The following is a 19,606-nucleotide window of genomic DNA, read 5'->3' as shown; positions in this document are numbered from 1 at the left end:
CATTACAACAGTGACTCTGCTTCAAAATTCCTTCATTGGTATTGAAGTGCTTCAGAACATGCTGAGGTCCTGAAAGGCGGTATCGAAATGCAAGTCTGTTTTCAAAGCCATGCTATATGACAGGTCCCGTAATTGAAAGAGAAGCAGAGAAGTATCAGCACCCAGGCAGAGAGCAGCGACCCACTCGATCACCACCAACTGAGTGACAGCACAAAGTTAACATCATGACACAGAAAGTTCCTTCAGAAAGCCAAGGACTGAGGCCACAGATAGAGGGACACTGCGACCTTCCATCAATTACATGGGACTTGGCCAAAATTCGTCAGCACTGTTTTCATGTAAAAGCTCCTTGGGTTTTGGGCCCTGTGCTTTCCAAAATGGTAATGTTGGTTGAGATTAACTTTCCAAATTAGGCCTTATGGTTTGGACCCAAATGGTTTATTGTTGCTGTGTTATTGGTGCAGAACTAGCTGTGAGTTTAAACTATTGAGATTGAACTATTGGAGAAAATGAAAACCATCCCTATCTGGATCTGCAGCTTCCATCAGTTTCTGCATCTTGATGAACTGTTTTAAACCTAATTCCATGAGTCCCTTCAAAAGGTCAACTGCTCCCTCCATAAGTGCCACTGGCTTAATGTAAAATTACAGATTGGTGTACAACAAGGTGCAGCTTCATGTTTGTCGTCGGTGGTTGTTTGGAGCAGTCAATTCAATTGTGCCGGAGGGTTTTTTCCTAAAATTAATTTTCTCCATCCTCCCTTCCTTTTTATCAATGATCGTTCTGTCCCTTAGGATCTGGGCAGTGTTTGAGCTACTTTTTAACCAGACTTGTGGGGTCGATAGTCGGTGCAGCATTGTGAATGATGAGAGACTCTTCTAAACTCAGTACAACTGTTAACTCTGGCAAAAAAACTCTGTTCTTTGTCCTACCCTAGGCCGATTATGAGGTGGCTCCTGACGAGAAGAGGAGGGAGAAAGCTGATGAGGTCGTTCGGAGATTTCTCACTTTGGAGGTACGGGGCATATTATCACCATTTATTTGCAAGCGTTCCGCAGAAAAATCACAGCAATTACTGAGTTATCCAATATCCTCGCTCCATTTTTCCCCTCCCCACCAATTGTCCCCCATCTGGACCTGGAAGGAGTTGATTGTGGAGCAATCGCCCAGATGCAAACATCAGTGAAGTTGGATTTTTGGAATGGGTTGAATGGGCAATGTCCCTCCCTCACCCACACTTGCCCTACTTAGAGGGAGAAGACCCCCGGTCTGATAGTCTGTTGTGTAATGGGGCATTTGAAGGTTGGGGGTGTCTTTATAATGCTGTCAAAAATGCCCACAAAGTCCCTTTGCCAACAATTACTGCTGGTGCCCTGAGGTTTTTGCTGTGTGCAACATGGAGTTATGCTTGGGCTGCTGAGTGGTGGGTGGTTCAAATTTATATCCCTCTTCTCGTAAGGCCCCATTTCCAACAGGTCCCTGGTGCTGGGTAACACCCACAGCGAGCAGCCAATCAATCAAGTCAGAGAATGATCCGATGCCGAACACTTAAAAACAAAAAAAAAAAACCCCTTTTGAATGTTGCATTTGGAGCAGTCAGTCTCCACCCTTGGCCATCTAGACAGATGTAGAGAAGATAGTTAGGATTTGAATGCTCGTTTTGAGGACAATGCTTGATTCAATTCTTTGATAAAGTAACCGAGAGGTTTGATGGGAATAATGCAGTTGATGTGTACGTGGGCTTTCAAAAGATGTTTAACAGAGTACCACATAATAGACTTGTTAGCAAAACTAAAGCCCATGGAACCACAGTGGCAGTGTGCTTAACAAATTGGTGAAGAGACAGAAAGTCGAGAGTAATGATGAATGGGTGTTTTTTCGACTTGAGTGTTCCCCAGATGTGAGTATTAGGACCGCTACTCTTTTTGATTCATCAGTGACGTGGACATATGTCTACAGGGGAAAATTTCAAGGTTTGCATTTGATATGAATTTCGGAAATGCAGTAAGCAATGAGAGGTTAGTAACAGACTGGATGTCAACAGGCCAATAAAAAGGGCAACCTGTGGCAGATGAAACTTAATGCAGAGAAGTGTGAAATTATTCATTTTAGTAGGAAGAAATGAAGAGGGACAGTATGAACAAAACAGCACACCTTTAAAAGGAATGTGCAAACAGAGACCTGGGGATGCATGAACACAAATATTTGAAGGTGGTGGGACAAGTTGAGAAGACTATGGAAAATGCACACGGGATTGTTGGCTTTATAAATAGCAGAATAGTGTACAAAAGTAGCGATTTTATGCTAAACACTCCAGAAATACTACTTAGCCCTCAGCTGGAGTATTGGGTTCAGTTCTGTGCATCATTCTTTAGGAAGAATGTCAAGGCGGTGGAGGGGATACAGAAATTCACCAGAATGGTACCAGGGATGAGGGATTACTGTTCTGTGGAGAAGCTGAAGTTGTTCTCCTTAGAGCAGTGAAGGTTAAGAGGAGATTTAATAGAGGGGTTCAGAATCATGAAGGGTTTTGATAGAGTAAATAAAGAGAAACTGTATCCAGTGCAGAAGGGCCGCCAACCAGAGGGCCCAGATTTAAAGTGATTGGCAAAAGAACCAGGGGTGACACCAAGGAACATTTTTTTTGTGTTGAATTGTCGTGATGTGGGATGCGCTGCCTGAAAGGGTGGTGGAAGCAGATTCAATAGTAACTTTCCAGGGGGGAAAAAAATGAGAGAGCCATGGGGAAAGAGCAGGGGAATAAGATTAATTGGGTAGTTCTACCAAAGAGCTGATGGGCCAAATGGCCTCTTTGTGGGTTACATCATTCTCAGAATGAAAAAGCAGCTGGAGCACACGGTACCTGCGCCTCCAGCAAGTTCCAGACTCATTTAAATTCAATTAGCAACCTAATTCTATTGGAAATACAAGCTGGCCAGTGGGGAACGATCGCTTCTCCCAAAGCTTGTCGGCCTCTGACTGTAGCTTTCCAAGTTTTCATCCTGCTGGAGAATTAAAGGGGGAAAAGCCATTTCGGAAGAAGCACTTTCAAAGCAGAAGCCTCTTGCATTATCTTTGAAGTTTCCTTTCCTGCCCGCAAGCAGTCCAAAATTTCCCCACCTGTTAATGTGACGCCACCCTGACTTTTCTGGTGGAGCGGAGCCCCCGATTTCCACTTGGTCTGACTCAGCAAGCAACCGTGCTGACGGAAATGGGAATTGACGGCCGTTTCCTTCCTGGATGGGGATGAATTTCCTGCATGCACTGGGAAGCTTTCTACTGTTGGCTCAGACGAACTGATGGCTCAAATCAAATTCCTCACAACCATCAAAGCAAAGTCATTTATAAACAAGTGGAGGGAAGTGTCAGTGTTGAACCCATCCCAACTGGCGTAATGGGTGGTTTCCAAGGTATTTCCAAGCTTGTTAAATTGACAGTATAAACAGAGCTCCCACGCACTACTGAGGGAGTGCTGCACTGTCAGGGGTGCCGTCTTTCGGATGAGACGTTAAACCGAGATCCCGTCTGCCCCCTCAGGATCCCATGGCACTATTTCGAAGAGGAGCATGGGAGTTCTCCCTGGTGTTTTGGCCAATATTTATCACTCAAATCAACATCACAAAGAACAGATTATCTAGTGATTATCACATTGCTGTTTGTGGGAGTTTGCTGATTTAATTTATTGTATTTAAACTCCCCAGCTGCCATGCTGGGATTTGAACTCGTGTCTTTAAATCATTGGTTCAGGCCTCCAGTAATGTAACCACTCCACCACCATACTGTTAAGTGGATGAATGTGGGTAAAAAACAGAGGATTCCCTCCTCTGCTTCCAGCATCATCCCCTCCCACAGCCAGTATGTGGTATATTTGCAACAGGACAAGATTGGGAAATGTTATTGAACCACATGGCTTGTAGTTTAGTCAGATGACTTTGCTCTTGAACCACTTTCTTTTCACTCCTCACAGTCTCCAGAATACATGCCAGAAATTAGTGAGTCCCACATCAAACAGTGCATCGAAAGCCTTGACAAGTGCCCTTGCAAAGACATCTTCAGCGACTGCTTAAAGTGAGTACTGTCAGAGTTTATACTCCATCTGTCTGCATTGGAGCAGGCCTGATTGAAAGGTAGTGATATACTGTTGAGTTGCTTTGGGTGACGATGCAGCATCAAACACTTTGCATGTTGAATGTTTATTCTCCTTTGACTTTTGATTTGCGTTTTACAGTAGTGCATTTTGTTTAAAAAAACAATGCTTTTATCTCTGTTATTCATTGTCACAGCACCAAATTAGCACTAATGGGCCCAATGCTGGCTGGTCTGGGATGTCACGTGGTGTATTAGGTTAGATTACATCACATTCTAAGTGTAGAATTGAAGAGGTGTCAGCCTTAACTCAGTAGGTTGGAAGGTTATGGGTTCAGAGATTTGAGCATATAATCAAGGATGACAGTTCAGTGCAGAGTTGGGGGAGTGCTGCACTGTCGGAGGTGCTGTCTTTCGAATGAGATGTTAAACCAAGGCTCCGACTGCCCTTCAGGTGAGTGTAAATTGTGCCGTGGCACAGCCCAGGCCAACAATCCCTGCAGTGCCTCAGTGCGACTGACAAGTTAGTGTCCCATAGTTTTGTGTTTTGGGATTGTGGCTGCAGATATTGGATTTTTGTCAAACTCCGTATACATGGAGCTTTCCAGCTATGAGCAAAGAGACTTTGATCCCTCAGCTTTGGGCTGTAATCCAAAACTAGACCTGCAAGGTGAAAGGACACGTCCTAATGTGCACAGTACACCTGTTCCTGACTTCATATAGGGAAGGCAATGAACTGCTAACTGCTTTTATCACCGAGGAGCAAAATTTGCCTTTTGTTGTCGTCTTCAGTCCTTGTTAATTGCTCATTTGAACCCAGTGGTGAAAAAGTTCATTGTGACACTTGCCCTAACTTCCGAATTTCATGCTAAGTAGAATATCAGGCTTTTCCAAGGACATTTCCTGGGAAGCATGTCGTCTGATGAATTATTTCAGTTACCAAAATAGTGTTTGCAGAGTGTTTGCTCCCCCTCTGTGAAGTTGCGTTAGTCACAGGCAGAATTACTGTCATTTACCACTAATTCAGTTCAAAATACCACCACTTCTTGCTTTGTGAAGTGCGCAGAAATTATAATAAAAGATTTGCACCACATGGAATATCCCAAAGTATCATTTCCACTTCTTGTCTGCATGTATTTAGCAGTTTTATTTTGACTGTACAGAAAATCTTGTGTTTGTATAGAGCCTTGAATATTCTTCGGATGTCCCACCTCTCACACCTCTGAGTCACTTTTGAAGTGGTCATTGCTATTTAGCAAGTAAATACAATAACGAATGGTACACAGCAAAACCCCACAAGATGAATGACCAGTTAGTCTGTTGTGATCTTCACAGAGCAAGCAGGAACCGCGATCCCAAAGACAGCGCTCTCACGTTGGGAATTAGCAGAAAAGCAGAATCTTGCTGAAAAGTCAAGCAACTTCTAAATGTTCAGTGAGTCTTAGATGTACTCATAAAAGGAACACAAAGTTAGCATGCAGGTACAACAAGCAATTCAGAAGGCAAATGACATGTTGGCCTATATTGCAAGATTGGAGTCCAAGGATAAAGAAGTCTTGCTACAGCTGAACAGGGCTTTGGTGAGACCACCCCTGGAATACTGTATGGAGTTTTAGTTTCCATATCTGAGGTAGGATATACTTGCCTTGGAGCTGGCACAGCAAAGGTTCACTAGATTGGTTCCTGGGATGAGAGAAGGTTGTCTTCTGATGAGAGGCTGAGTAAATTGGGCCTATACTCTCTGGGGTTTAGAAGAATGAGAGGTGATCTCATTGAAACATACAGATTCTGAAGGGGCTGGACAGGGTAGATAGACACTGAGGTTGTTTCCCCTGGCTGGGGAATCTAAAGCATGGGGACACAGTCTCAGGATAAGGGGCCGATCATTTCAGACTGAGATGAGGAAAAATTTCTTCATTCAAAGGGTTGTGAATCTTTGGAATTTTCTACCCCAGAGGGTTGTGGATGCTCCATCATTGAATATATTTAAGACTGAGATAGAGAGATTTTTGGTCTCTCAGGGAATTGAGGGAAATGGAAAGCGGGCAGGAACGTGGAGTGGAGGCAGAAGATCAGACATGATGATGAATGGTGGAGCAGGCTGAAGGGGCCCACATGATGTACTCTTGCTCCTATTTCTTATATTCTACTTCAAGATCACATTGAATGAACTGTCTTTGCTGGCTTTGTCATTGACTAAATGTTGATTGTTTTGTTTGGAACAGGGCTCCTCATCAGTACCTCAGTGGAGCACCGTTTACGGAATACCAAGAAAGTATGTATTTTGATCGTTTTCTGCAGTGGAAGTGGTTGGAAAGGTGAGCATAGTTGAAGGTGGAGTTACAAGAAATTTCTGGTAGTCTGTTCCATCTCATTGGATCAGCCACCTCATTTGTGAAGGGCTGGTAGTTTGTTCTAATTTTATCATTTCTGGGACGAGAGGATTAAACCACCTTATTACGTTGTTGATTGGCACCCCATCCACGACATTAAACATTCACTCCCTCCACCACCGATGCACAGTAGCAGCAGTGTGTACCATTTACAAGATGCACTGCAGCAACTTGCCAAGGCTCCTTCCACAGCACCTTCCAAACCCACGACCTAGAAGGACAAGAGCAGCAGATGCATGGGAACACCACCACCTGCAAGTTCCCCTCCAAGTCTCTCACCATCTTGACTTGGAACTATATCACCATTCCTTCACTGTCACTGGATCAAAATCCTGGAACTCGCTTCCTAACAGCACTATGGGTGTACCTGCCCCACATGGACTGCAGCGGTTCAAGATGGCAGCTCACCACCACCTTCTCAAGGTCAATTAGGGATGGGCAATAAATGCTGGCCTGGCCAGCAACGCTCATATTCCATGCATGAATTTAAAAAAAAAATACAAGTCCTTGGTGAGACCACATCTGGAATATTGTGTGCAGTTTTGATCTTATCTGAGGAAGGATGTTCTTGCTATGGAGGGAGTGCAGCGAAGGTTCACCAAACTGATTCCTGGGATGGCAGGACTGAAGTATGAAGAGAGATTGAGTCGATTAGGCTTGTATTTGCTAGAGTTTCGGAGAATAAGAGAGGATTTCATAGAAACCTACAAAATTCTAACAGGACTGGACAGACTAGATGCAGGAAGGATGTTCCCGATGGCAGGGGAGTCCAGGACCGGGAGTCACAGTCGAAGGATAAGGGCTAAGCCATTTAGGACTGAGATGAGGAGAGATTTCTTCACCCGGAGAGTGGTGAACCTGTGGAATTCTCTACCACAGGAAGCAGTTGAGGCCAAATCATTAAAGAGTTAGATATAGTTCTTAGGGCTAAAGGGATATGGGGAGAAGGGGGGAACAGGGTACTGATTTTGGCTGATCAGCCGTGATCATATTGAATGGCAATGCAGGCTCGAAGGGCCAAATGGCCTATTCCTGCTGCTATTTTTTTTCGATGTTTCTAGCACCAACATTCTCGCTGGGAGGTTATCTGGTATTAGATTTTAAGCTGCAGAGCAGAGGTGTTGGACCAAGACACTTGTTCTGTGACCAACAGGGAGAGGAAATTCGCCTGACAAACATAAATCAGCAACTTGCCCTCTCATTCAGCCTGAGGATTGTGTTCAGGGAGAAATTTATAGTGGGACAAATGAAGTTTCTGCTGAAAGATCCAAGTTAACCCATTTGCCTTGTGTCAGCATTTCTCTGCTGGTTCCCGGCAGGCTGACAGTGCAAGGCACAACTTGCCAGAATCAGGATGTTGATCCTCCCCTTTGTTTAGTGGATGCCATGCTGAGAAAGGAATGATTAGATCCCAATTAACTCAAGCCGTGAAAAGCAGGCTTGAAGGCAGTCGGGGGTGGGGTGTGGGTGTGGGGACGGAGGTTAGACTGTTGCGGAAGAAGTTTTGTTAAGGTTATTGGGAGTGTGGTGTGAGAGTGGTAGGCACACAGCCTTGTGATGGGTGCTCTTCCAAATTCCAATTCACAGACACAGGAACTCCAGCGTTATCTGCTGCACAAGCCAAGTCTGGAGGCAACTGCACCAAACAATTTGGGATCGGGGTGCGTGGTGGGGCTGGTAACCTTGATGCTTCTCAATCTTAACAAATCTGGCAGTGTGGCATGGACACAGTGCTTCAGAGGCTGATGGATTGGATTCCAGTGTTGAATTCTAAAAATACGTCCTTGGAGTTGCTGAATTTTGCCATGTCCCGCTTCAGCTGCAGTTTAGTTGCTGAATCTGCCGTGATTTTCATTCTTTCTGGACATGGGAAATGACGCTATTTCAGCAGACAATTTGAAGGCAACATAGCCCAGGGCTTCGCTCAGTGAGTTGCACAGTGAGTTCCAAAATCCACTGCTGATCCTCACTCGGGTTCTGCTTGAAGAGGAAATGGAAATTTGTGTAAAAGCTACAAAATCGATGGATTTTTTTTAAATTTTCTTGCTGCTTTCCTTTTTTCCTCCAGGCAGGCCATTACCAAAGACACTTTCAGACAGTACAGGGTATTGGGGAAAGGAGGCTTTGGCGAGGTGAGTAGTGAATAGCACGGAATGAGGCTGAGCTCCAGTGCACTGTGGATTTTCAATAGTTTGAAGTAAAATCATGTGCGAGCAATGGCAGAATGAAGCAATGCAATTCCAGCACCATGGAATGGTAGCAGAGTGGTGATGTTGCTTGCCTGGTGATCCAGAGACCCAGACTAATCCCAAGATACGAATTCAAATCCCACTACGGCAGCTGAAGAATATAAATTCAATTCATGAAATAAAATCCAGAATTTAAAAAAAAAACTAATATTAGTAATGGTGACCATGAAACTACAGAGCGGATTGTCAGGTTCACGAATGTGCAATCTGATGCCCTTACCTGGTCTGACCTACATCTGACTCCAGACCCACAGCAATGTGCTTGACTCTTAACTGCCCTCTGACATGGCCTAGCAAGCCGCTCGGTTGTATTGAAACCAGTACAAAAGAGGTTCATTAAGATTAAAACCGGTGGACCACCTGGCATTGACTGTAGCACTGGAAAAGACAAAGGCACACCCAGCCAAGTCAACCCTCATCCCGAACATCTCATCGAGTCAGTTATGACATAGAAGGAGACCATTCAGCCCATCAAGTCCATGTGTGGACTTCTAACTTGTGACCAACTAGAAGGACAGGGGCAGCAGGCACCACATGCAAGTTCCCTTCCAAGCCACACACCATCCTGACTTGGAACTATATTGCCGTTCCTTCACTGGCGCTGTGTCAAAATCCTGGAACTCCCTTCCTAACAACACTGAGGGTATACCTACCCCACATGGACTGCAGCTGTTCAAGAAGGCAGCTCACCACCACCTTCTCAAGGGCAATTAGGGATGGGTGACAAATGCTGTCCCAGCCAGCAGAGCACCCCCCGCCCCGCCCCCCCCACCCCTTGGCCCAGAGAGTTAGGACATGGGAAATGCAGAATAATGTCCAAGTCTAAGCTGCTGTAGCTGAGGACGGCAGCAGCTGAGAATTCAGTTAGGAAGTGATGGTGAAAATGAGCAACTGTGAAGTGTCTCACTCCAGCACCAAGCATGCACAGCTCCTAGCACAGGTTTGGGAAGGAGTTCCCTGTGAATCCAATGTGCAGGGGGAAAGACCCTCTTAAAAGCAAGTTGACCTTGGTTCCAACAGGTCCATTCAATAGATCAGCATCAACTTCTCAACGATCCCTTGATGCTTCTTTCTGTTTCCCATTGTGCACTTTGGAGACAGTCCCTGATCATTCAGTCCACTGCTCAGTGTGAAGTGATGTTACACAACCTGTCCTTTTTATTCCGAACTGCTTAATTTTTACCTTGTGTTCTAACCCTTCAGCAGAATCACCAAATGTCCATTGTGTGTAACAGCATGCCCTCACTGCAGGTCCTGTGTGTGATCTTTCTCTAAACCATGTGCTATACATTGGGAACATGCAGCTGATATTGTGTGTTTTAAATGAAGAGTCGTTTCCTCTTGTGTCAACCTCAGTTGAAGAATTGAAGTGAGCTTTTTCTCCAGCTGTCATGCACCAATGGTTTATAATGGTGACCTCTTTGTTGGTGGTGTGTTCTGGTATGTCTCCCTTTCAATATGTGACATGATCAGAATTGATCGTATTTTTACTCTTCTGTTACTCAGGTCTGTGCCTGTCAAGTCAGAGCAACTGGCAAAATGTATGCATGCAAGAAACTAGAGAAGAAAAGAATCAAAAAAAGGAAAGGAGAGACTATGGCATTGAATGAGAAACAAATATTAGAAAAAGTAAATAGCAGATTTGTAGTAAGTATTTTCTCATTGAACTACTCTTGATAAATAACACCAAATAAAAAGTTTGCACATAACTAATAAGAGTTTCTGCATGGGTACTGCACAAATTAGAGTGCACTAATCGCGAATACCACACAGGTTACAGCGTGTTAACCACTGCATATTCCCGGGATTGGAGTGTGTTAGTCTCTGGGTATTCCCGGGATTGGAGTGCGTTAGTCGCTGGGTATTCCCGAGATTGGAGTATGTTAGTTGCTGGGTATTTCTGAGATTGGAGTATGTTAGTCGCTGGGTATTTCTGAGATTGGAGTGTGTTAGTTGCTGGGTATTTCTGAGATTGGAGTGTGTTAGTTGCTGGGTATTTCTGAGATTGGAGTGTGTTAGTTGCTGGGTATTTCTGAGATTGGAGTATGTTAGTTGCTGGGTATTTCTGAGATTGGAGTGTGTTAGTTGCTGGGTATTTCTGAGATTGGAGTGTGTTAGTCGCTGGGTATTTCTGAGATTGGAGTGTGTTAGTCGCTGGGTATTTCTGAGATTGGAGTGTGTTAGTCGCTGGGTATTTCTGAGATTGGAGTGTGTTAGATGCTGGGTATTTCTGAGATTGGAGTGTGTTAGTTGCTGGGTATTTCTGAGATTGGAGTGTGTTAGTCGCTGGGTATTTCTGAGATTGGAGTGTGTTAGTTGCTGGGTATTTCTGAGATTGGAGTGTGTTAGTTGCTGGGTATTTCTGAGATTGGAGTGTGTTAGTTGCTGGGTATTTCTGAGATTGGAGTGTGTTAGTTGCTGGGTATTTCTGAGATTGGAGTGTGTTAGTTGCTGGGTATTTCTGAGATTGGAGTGTGTTAGTTGCTGGGTATTTCTGAGATTGGAGTGTGTTAGTTGCTGGGTATTTCTGAGATTGGAGTGCGTTAGTCGCTGGGTATTCCCGGGTTTGGAGTGCGTTAGTCGCTGGGTATTCCCGGGATTGGAGTGTGTTAGTTGCTGGGTATTTCTGAGATTGGAGTGTGTTAGTTGCTGGGTATTTCTGAGATTGGAGTGTGTTAGTTGCTGGGTATTTCTGAGATTGGAGTGTGTTAGTTGCTGGGTATTTCTGAGATTGGAGTGTGTTAGTCGCTGGGTATTTCTGAGATTGGAGTGTGTTAGTTGCTGGGTATTTCTGAGATTGGAGTGTGTTAGTTGCTGGGTATTTCTGAGATTGGAGTATGTTAGTTGCTGGGTATTTCTGAGATTGGAGTATGTTAGTTGCTGGGTATTTCTGAGATTGGAGTGTGTTAGTTGCTGGGTATTTCTGAGATTGGAGTATGTTAGTCGCTGGGTATTCCCGGGATTGGAGTGTGTTAGTTGCTGGGTATTTCTGAGATTGGAGTATGTTAGTCGCTGGGTATTTCTGAGATTGGAGTGCGTTAGTCGCTGGGTATTTCTGAGATTGGAGTGTGTTAGTTGCTGGGTATTTCTGAGATTGGAGTGTGTTAGTCGCTGGGTATTTCTGAGATTGGAGTATGTTAGTTGCTGGGTATTTCTGAGATTGGAGTATGTTAGTTGCTGGGTATTTCTGAGATTGGAGTATGTTAGTTGCTGGGTATTTCTGAGATTGGAGTGTGTTAGTTGCTGGGTATTTCTGAGATTGGAGTGCGTTAGTTGCTGGGTATTTCTGAGATTGGAGTGCGTTAGTTGCTGGGTATTTCTGAGATTGGAGTGTGTTAGTTGCTGGGTATTTCTGAGATTGGAGTGTGTTAGTTGCTGGGTATTTCTGAGATTGGAGTGTGTTAGTTGCTGGGTATTTCTGAGATTGGAGTGTGTTAGTTGCTGGGTATTTCTGAGATTGGAGTGTGTTAGTTGCTGGGTATTTCTGAGATTGGAGTGTGTTAGTTGCTGGGTATTTCTGAGATTGGAGTGTGTTAGTTGCTGGGTATTTCTGAGATTGGAGTGTGTTAGTTGCTGGGTATTTCTGAGATTGGAGTGTGTTAGTTGCTGGGTATTTCTGAGATTGGAGTGTGTTAGTTGCTGGGTATTTCTGAGATTGGAGTGTGTTAGTTGCTGGGTATTTCTGAGATTGGAGTGTGTTAGTTGCTGGGTATTTCTGAGATTGGAGTGTGTTAGTTGCTGGGTATTTCTGAGTTTGGAGTGTGTTAGTTGCTGGGTATTTCTGAGATTGGAGTGTGTTAGTTGCTGGGTATTTCTGAGATTGGAGTGTGTTAGTTGCTGGGTATTTCTGAGATTGGAGTGTGTTAGTTGCTGGGTATTTCTGAGATTGGAGTGTGTTAGTTGCTGGGTATTTCTGAGATTGGAGTGTGTTAGTTGCTGGGTATTTCTGAGATTGGAGTGCGTTAGTCGCTGGGTATTTCTGAGATTGGAGTGTGTTAGTTGCTGGGTATTTCTGAGATTGGAGTGTGTTAGTTGCTGGGTATTTCTGAGATTGGAGTGTGTTAGTTGCTGGGTATTTCTGAGATTGGAGTGTGTTAGTTGCTGGGTATTTCTGAGATTGGAGTGTGTTAGTTGCTGGGTATTTCTGAGATTGGAGTGTGTTAGTCGCTGGGTATTTCTGAGATTGGAGTGTGTTAGTTGCTGGGTATTTCTGAGATTGGAGTGTGTTAGTCGCTGGGTATTTCTGAGATTGGAGTGTGTTAGTCGCTGGGTATTTCTGAGATTGGAGTGTGTTAGTTGCTGGGTATTTCTGAGATTGGAGTGTGTTAGTTGCTGGGTATTTCTGAGATTGGAGTGTGTTAGTCGCTGGGTATTCCCGGGAATGGAGTGCTGTCCATGTTGATCATCCCCAAGTGTGTGATGAATGGGTTAAACATGGATAGAAGATTGGCGAGCCAACAGGAAACAGAAAGTAGGCATAAATGGGTCATTTTCTGATTGTCAAGATGTAACGAGTGGTGTGCCACAGGGATCAGTGCTGGGGCCTCAAGTATTTACAATTTATATAAATGACTTGGATGAAGGGACCAAAGGTATGGTTGCTAAAATTGCTGATGACACAGAGAGGTAGGAAAGTAACTTGTGAAGAGGACATGAGGCTACACTACAAAGGGATATAGATAGGTCAAATGAGTGGGCAAAGACCTGGCAAATGGAGTATAATGTGGGAAACTGTAAAATTGTCCATTTTGGCAGGAAGAATAAAAACGAAGCATATTGTCTAAATGGTGAGAGATTGCAGAGCTCTGAGATGCAGAGGGATCTGGGTGTCCTCGTGCATGATTTGCAAAAGGTTAGTATGCAGGTACAGCACGTAATGAGGAAAGCTAATAGAATGTTATTGTTTATTACGAGGGGAATTGAATACAAAAGTAGAGAGGTTATGCTTCAGCTATACAGGGCATTGGTGAGACCACATCTGGAGTGCTGTATACAGTATTAGCCTCCTTATTTAAGGAACATGGGAACAGGAGTCGGCTATTCAGCCCATCGAGTCTGCCCCACCATTCAACACAATCATGGTTGATCATCCACTTCAATGCCTTTTTCCCACACTATCCTCATATCCCCTTATGTCACTGGTATTGATAGGACCATCGGAAAGATGTGAATGTGTTGGAAGCAGTTCAGAGAAGGATTACGAGACGTACCTGGAATGGGCAGGTTGTCTTATCAGGAAAGGTTGGACAGGCTAGCCTTGTATCCGCTGGAATTTCGAAGAGTAAGAGGCGACTTGATTGAAACATATAAGATTCTGAGGGATAGGTTGGATGTGAAAAGGATGTTTCCTCCTGTGAGAGAATCTAGAACTAGGGGTCACTGTTTAAAAATAAGGGGTCACCCATTTAAGACCGAGATGACGAGAAATTTATTCTAAGAGTCGGTAGGTGGGAATGTGGAATTGAGGTTGTAATCAGATCAGCCATGATCTTGTTGAATGGCGGAGCAGGCTCGAGGGGCCGAGTGGCCTACTCCTCCTAATTCATATGTTCGTATGTACTCTGCATATCTGTCACCTATTCTTGGTGATTCATGGACGTTTTTATTTCTTAACGTTTCCTTTTCCAGGTCAGCTTAGCATATGCATATGAGACAAAAGATGCACTGTGTTTAGTCTTAACCATTATGAATGGAGGGGATTTGAAGTTCCACATCTACAGCATGGGAAACCCAGGCTTCGAAAAGGAGCGAGTTGTGTTTTACGCTGCTCAGATCTGCTGTGGCTTAGATCACCTTCATCGGGAAGGGATTGCATACCGGTAAGTGTGGCTGCAATCCTTAAATTCACACCAAAGCTACATACAGTTGTTGGTGAATTCCCAAGTCCATAGAAACATAGAAAATAGGAGCAGGAGTAAGCCATTCGGCCCTTCGAGTCTGCTCTGCCATTCATTGTGATCATGGCTGATCATCCAACTCAGTAACCTGTTCCCGCTTTCCCCCCACATCCTTTGATCCCTTTCACCCCATCTTACTCCTTCTTGAAAACATACAATGTTTTGGCCTCAACTGCTTTCTGCGGTAGTGAATTCCACAGGCTCACCACTCTTCGGGTGAAGACATTTCTCCTCATCTCAGTCCTGAAAGGTTTACCCCGTATCCTTAGACTATGACCCCTGGTTCTGGACTCCCCCACCATCGGGAACCATCCTTCCTACATCTACCCTGTCAAGTCCTGTTAGAATTTTATAGGTTTCTATGACATCCCCCCTCACTCTTCTGAACTCCAGCGAATATAATCCTAACCGACTCATTCTCTCTTCATACATCAGTCCCGCCATCCCAGGAATCAGTCTGGTAAACCTTCGCTGCACTCCCTCTATAGCAAGAACATCCTTCCTCAGATAAGGAGACCAAAACTGCACACAATATTCCAGGTGTGGCCTCACCAAGGCCCTGTATAATTGCAGCAAGACATCCCTGCTCCTGTACTCGAATCCTCTTGCTATGAAGGCCAACATGCCATTTGCCTTTTTTACCGCCTGTTGGGCCTGCATGCTTACCTTCAGCGACTGGTGTTTGAGAACACCCAGGTCTCACTGCATATTCCCCTCGCTCAGTTTATAGCTGTTCAGATAATCTGCATTCCTGTTTTTGCTACCAAAGTGGATAACCTCACATTTATCCACATTATACTGCATCTGCCATGCATTTGCCCGCTCACTCAACTTGTCCAAATCACCCTGAAGCCTCTCTGCATCCTCCTCCTCAACTCACCCTCCCACCCAGTTTTGTGTCATCTGCAAATCTGGAGATATTACATTTAGTTCCCTCATCTAAATCCGTAATATACATAGTGAATAGCTGGAGTCCAAGCACCGATCCCTGCGGTACCCCACTAGTCACTGCTTGCCATTCGGAAAAAGACACATTCGTCCCTACTCTTTGTCTCCTGTCTGCCAACCAATTTTCTATCCATCACAATACACTACCCCAATCCCATGCGCTTTAATTTTGCACACTAATCTCTTGTGTCGAAAGCCTTCTGAAAGTCCAAATAAACCACATCCACTGGCTCCCCCTCATCAACTCTACTAGTTACATCCAAAAAGAATTCTAGTAGATTTGTCAAGCATGCTTTCCCTTTCGTAAATCCATGCTGACTCTGTCCGATTCTACAACTGCTCTGCTATAAAATCTTTGATAATGGACTCTAGAATTTTCCCCACTACTGACGTCAGGCTGACTGGTCTATAATTCCCTGCTTTCTCTCTACCTCCCTTTTTAAACATAAGCTACCCTCCAATCTGTAGGAACTGTTCCAGAGTCTATAGAATCTTGGAAGATGACCACTAATGCATCCACTATTTCTAGGGCCACTTCCTTAAGTACTCTGGGATGCATACCATCAGGCCCTGGGGATTTATCGGCCTTCAATCCCATCAATTTCCCCAACACCATTTCTCTACTAATACTGATTTCTTTCAGTTCCTCTCTCTCACTAAGCCCTGCGTTCCCCAACATTTCTGGTATGATATTTAGGTCCTCTTTTGTGAAGACAGAACTAAAATATGCATTTAGTTGGTCAGCCATTTCTTTGTTCCCCATAATAAATTCCCCCGTTTCTGACTGTAAGGGACCTACATTTGTCGTCTTCAATCTCTTTCTCTTCACATACCTATAGAAACTTTTACAGTCAGTTTTTATGTTCCCCGCAAGCTTGCACTCATACACTATTTTCCCCTTCTTAATCAATCCTTTGGTCCTCGTTTGCTGAATTCTAAACTGCTCCCAATCCTCAGATCTGTTGTTTTTTTCTGGCGAATTTATATGCCTCTTCCTTGGATCTAATGCTATCTCTAATTTCCCTGGTAAACCATGGTTTGGCTACCTATCCTGTTTTACTTTTGCGTCAGACAGGGATAAACAATTGTTGCAGTTCATCCATGCACTCTTTAAATGTTTGCCATTGCCTATCCACCATCATCCCTTCAAGTAACGTTTCCCAATCCGTCATGGCCAACTCACGCCTCATACCTTAGTAGTTTCCTTTACTAAGATTCAGGACCCTAGTCTCAGAATCAACTACGTCACTCTCCATCTTGATGAAGAATTCCATCATATTATGGATGCTCATCCTCAAGGGGTCTCCCACCACTAGATTGTCAATTATTCCTCTCTCATTACACAATACCCAGTCAAAGATGGCCTGTTCTCTCGTTGGTTCCTCAACGTATTGGTGCAGAAAGCCATCTTGTATGCACTCCAAGAATTCTTCCTCCTACGGTAATGTGTAGTGTCGTCCAGTGTAGCTGAATAGAATAACAAGTCCACTAGCTCCAAAGTCCTGTCCTGTTTTGATGGATCAATCCCACCGACCTATTGTATCCATCATTGCCTTATTACACCAGACACGATACTTAATTTTCTCTTCACATTGTTGATATCCTGGGTTTTGGAGGGCGTTTCGGGACTACGTTGGAACTGTTTCCACTCACATCTTTCAAGCACGAGTTAATATGGACATGAAGTATCTGTTAGTAGTTGCTTGTTTACCAATGGTGATCCTTCCTTGCTAAATGGGCAACATTTAAGAATTCTTTGGATGGGTGATTGAGGGGCAGAAGTCTTGAAAAGGTTGGGTGGGGGAGCAAGGCAGGGGTTCAGCATGCCGTTTCTGTGGAGGATGAAACGTGATGAGGTCTTGTTTTATTCTCCTCGGAAATATCGTGTATGTCTTTAAGACTGTAAAAAGATCAATGCACCTTTGAGACAGAAAGTTCCAGAGATTCAGTCTGCCAGAGTGCATTCTGGTTGCCAAGCAACTGCAGCAAGAAAGAGGTCATGTGATTCAATGTTGCATTTTGACTTTTGAAAAGTGCTGGCACAGACTGGTTTGATCAGAGTTCTGATGCGATTTGAACTGAAGGAGCTGTGTTATTTCTCTTGCAAAATTCTGCAAAGCGAAGCTGTGTTTTCTCTCTCAAGATTCTACCAAGCAACAAGCCAAATTAATTCCTGAAGAAAATGAGAAAAGATTTGCTTTCTTAAAGTATCAGTATTGCTGTGTTTGTCACTGAAGGGACAGTTTATGCTGCAACAGCTGGACTGCTGAATTTGTATCTTGGAAGGACATTTTTTTTTCATCGGACCACTTTGAAGACTTCAAGCGACCTTGGACTGTTTCGACATTGGAAGACCCCATTTGTCAGCAACGTAACTTGCAAAGGCTTTATTTTTATTTTTTCGGTCAGCGAATTAAAAACTGAATTACTGAATAAACCAAACGCGGTTGTAACACACGAGTGGGGATTGATTGAGCCAAGTAGCCTCTTTCCTTGTTTGTAATTTCTAAACAATCACTCCCTCCTGAGGGACTGATGCTTTTTGAGGGCAGAATTTTCAGAGCTCCACCTGTCAGACAAGCAGAGAGTTCTTCACTGGGGTAAATGGCTTTGAGTAGAGTTGAGTGCAGAGTTTTATGATCACTGGCCTGAGTATCTTCCCAAACTTGAAATGAGGGGAAATTTAAATCAGTATTTTCCCTCTCATAGAACAGCATACAAACAGGCCATCATTCCTGGCAGGTGGGGGTCTGCAAGATAACTTGTTTAACTTGTCATAACAATAAAGGCTCTTATTCCATCATTGGTGTTCCTTTTGAGCTATCAGATGAAACCCAGAGAGAGGCAAAGGGCTAAATCAGCTGGTCAGATGACTAACTGGCTGGTTCAGGTTTTTTTGAACTCGTCACAGGCCAGTTTGAATGCAGAAGGCAGTTTGCAATTGAAGCTGGAACAAGGAAGCCTCTCTCCCTGTCCCTCTGTCCCCCTGCCCCCTCCCTCTGTCCCCCTGCCCCCTCCCTCTGTCCCCCTGCCCCCTCCCTCTGTCCCCCTGCCCCCTCCCTCTGTCCCCCTGCCCCCTCCCTCTGTCCCCCTGCCCCCTCCCTCTGTCCCCCTGCCCCCTCCCTCTGTCCCCCTGCCCCCTCCCTCTGTCCCCCTGCCCCCCCCCCCTCTGTCCCCCTGCCTCCCTCCCCCCTCTGCCCCCCACCAGTTCACGGAAGGCACCTAACCTTCGAGAGAAAAGACTCCTGCATCGGAACAAGTTGAAGTGTGAACTGGGCCTCAGCCAAGTCCAAGACTTATCAGCAGTCAAAGACTCCACATTGAACTTAAAGGACTGTAACGACCAGAAATTGCCTCAAACTTTTCCTCTTTATTCCTTTAACTTTTTCTGTCTCTATCTGCATGCTAGTGTGGTCGCATCGCATATTCATCAAAGTTAACTGGATTAGAGTTTAAGATGAATAAACTTCTGCCTTTCTTGTTTAAATCTAAGGAAACCTGTTTGATTTCTTTGTTCACTGCTCCAACTGTAAGTCAAGGATTCACTAAAGGGGGAGCTGAAAACACAATGTTTTAAAAATTAAACCCTATTGCGGTTAAACCAGGCAAAGGCTGAGAGGGAGCCCCCTGGACTGCTTCTCATCTGGTCGTAACAAAGTCCTAATCCTCATTGAGGTTGACTGGAGGAGATGGCCTATGGCTGAACATAATTGAAAACCTCAACTTTATCTTTTAAGCTCCTCCGATGATAACTTAATCCACAGCTTAATTGTCCATTGGCCGACTCCAAGAAGAGTTTTTTAACTGGGTTCCTCTGGTACTTGATGAATAGTTTGGCTGCTCTGCTTGCAATGAGACTGAAGACCCTACCTGAGTAACTCTGCCACTTGAGTTGGCGTAGTACCGACTCCAGTGGAATCCCATCAAAGGGCACAGTCGAGCAATGTGTATCATTGCATCAGCAGTGGTTAACTGCAGTCTGACCTCCAGTTCGTGGCATCCACCCAGCTCAGTGCCAATAACAGTGGGATCA

The 19,606-nt window shown here is 44.5% G+C and overlaps 1 protein-coding gene across 3 annotated transcripts in view; it reads left to right on the top strand.

Moving 5' to 3' along the window:
• The window catches only part of LOC137357079 (G protein-coupled receptor kinase 5-like), a 122,650-nt gene that overhangs the window by 86,132 nt on the left and 16,912 nt on the right, over window positions 1-19,606 (top strand). For all 3 annotated transcript variants that reach the window (XM_068023071.1, XM_068023073.1, XM_068023072.1), the window contains 6 exons: window positions 938-1,015; window positions 3,968-4,068; window positions 6,312-6,404; window positions 8,548-8,611; window positions 10,235-10,375; window positions 14,357-14,547. In XM_068023071.1, coding sequence (XP_067879172.1) covers window positions 938-1,015; window positions 3,968-4,068; window positions 6,312-6,404; window positions 8,548-8,611; window positions 10,235-10,375; window positions 14,357-14,547 — 668 coding nt within the window. The remainder of the gene's footprint in view (window positions 1-937; window positions 1,016-3,967; window positions 4,069-6,311; window positions 6,405-8,547; window positions 8,612-10,234; window positions 10,376-14,356; window positions 14,548-19,606) is intronic.

Source organism: Heterodontus francisci, chromosome 47, assembly GCF_036365525.1.
Source record: "Heterodontus francisci isolate sHetFra1 chromosome 47, sHetFra1.hap1, whole genome shotgun sequence".
Taxonomy (NCBI): Eukaryota; Metazoa; Chordata; class Chondrichthyes; order Heterodontiformes; family Heterodontidae; genus Heterodontus; species Heterodontus francisci.
This window is presented reverse-complemented; position numbering and strand designations above follow the sequence as displayed.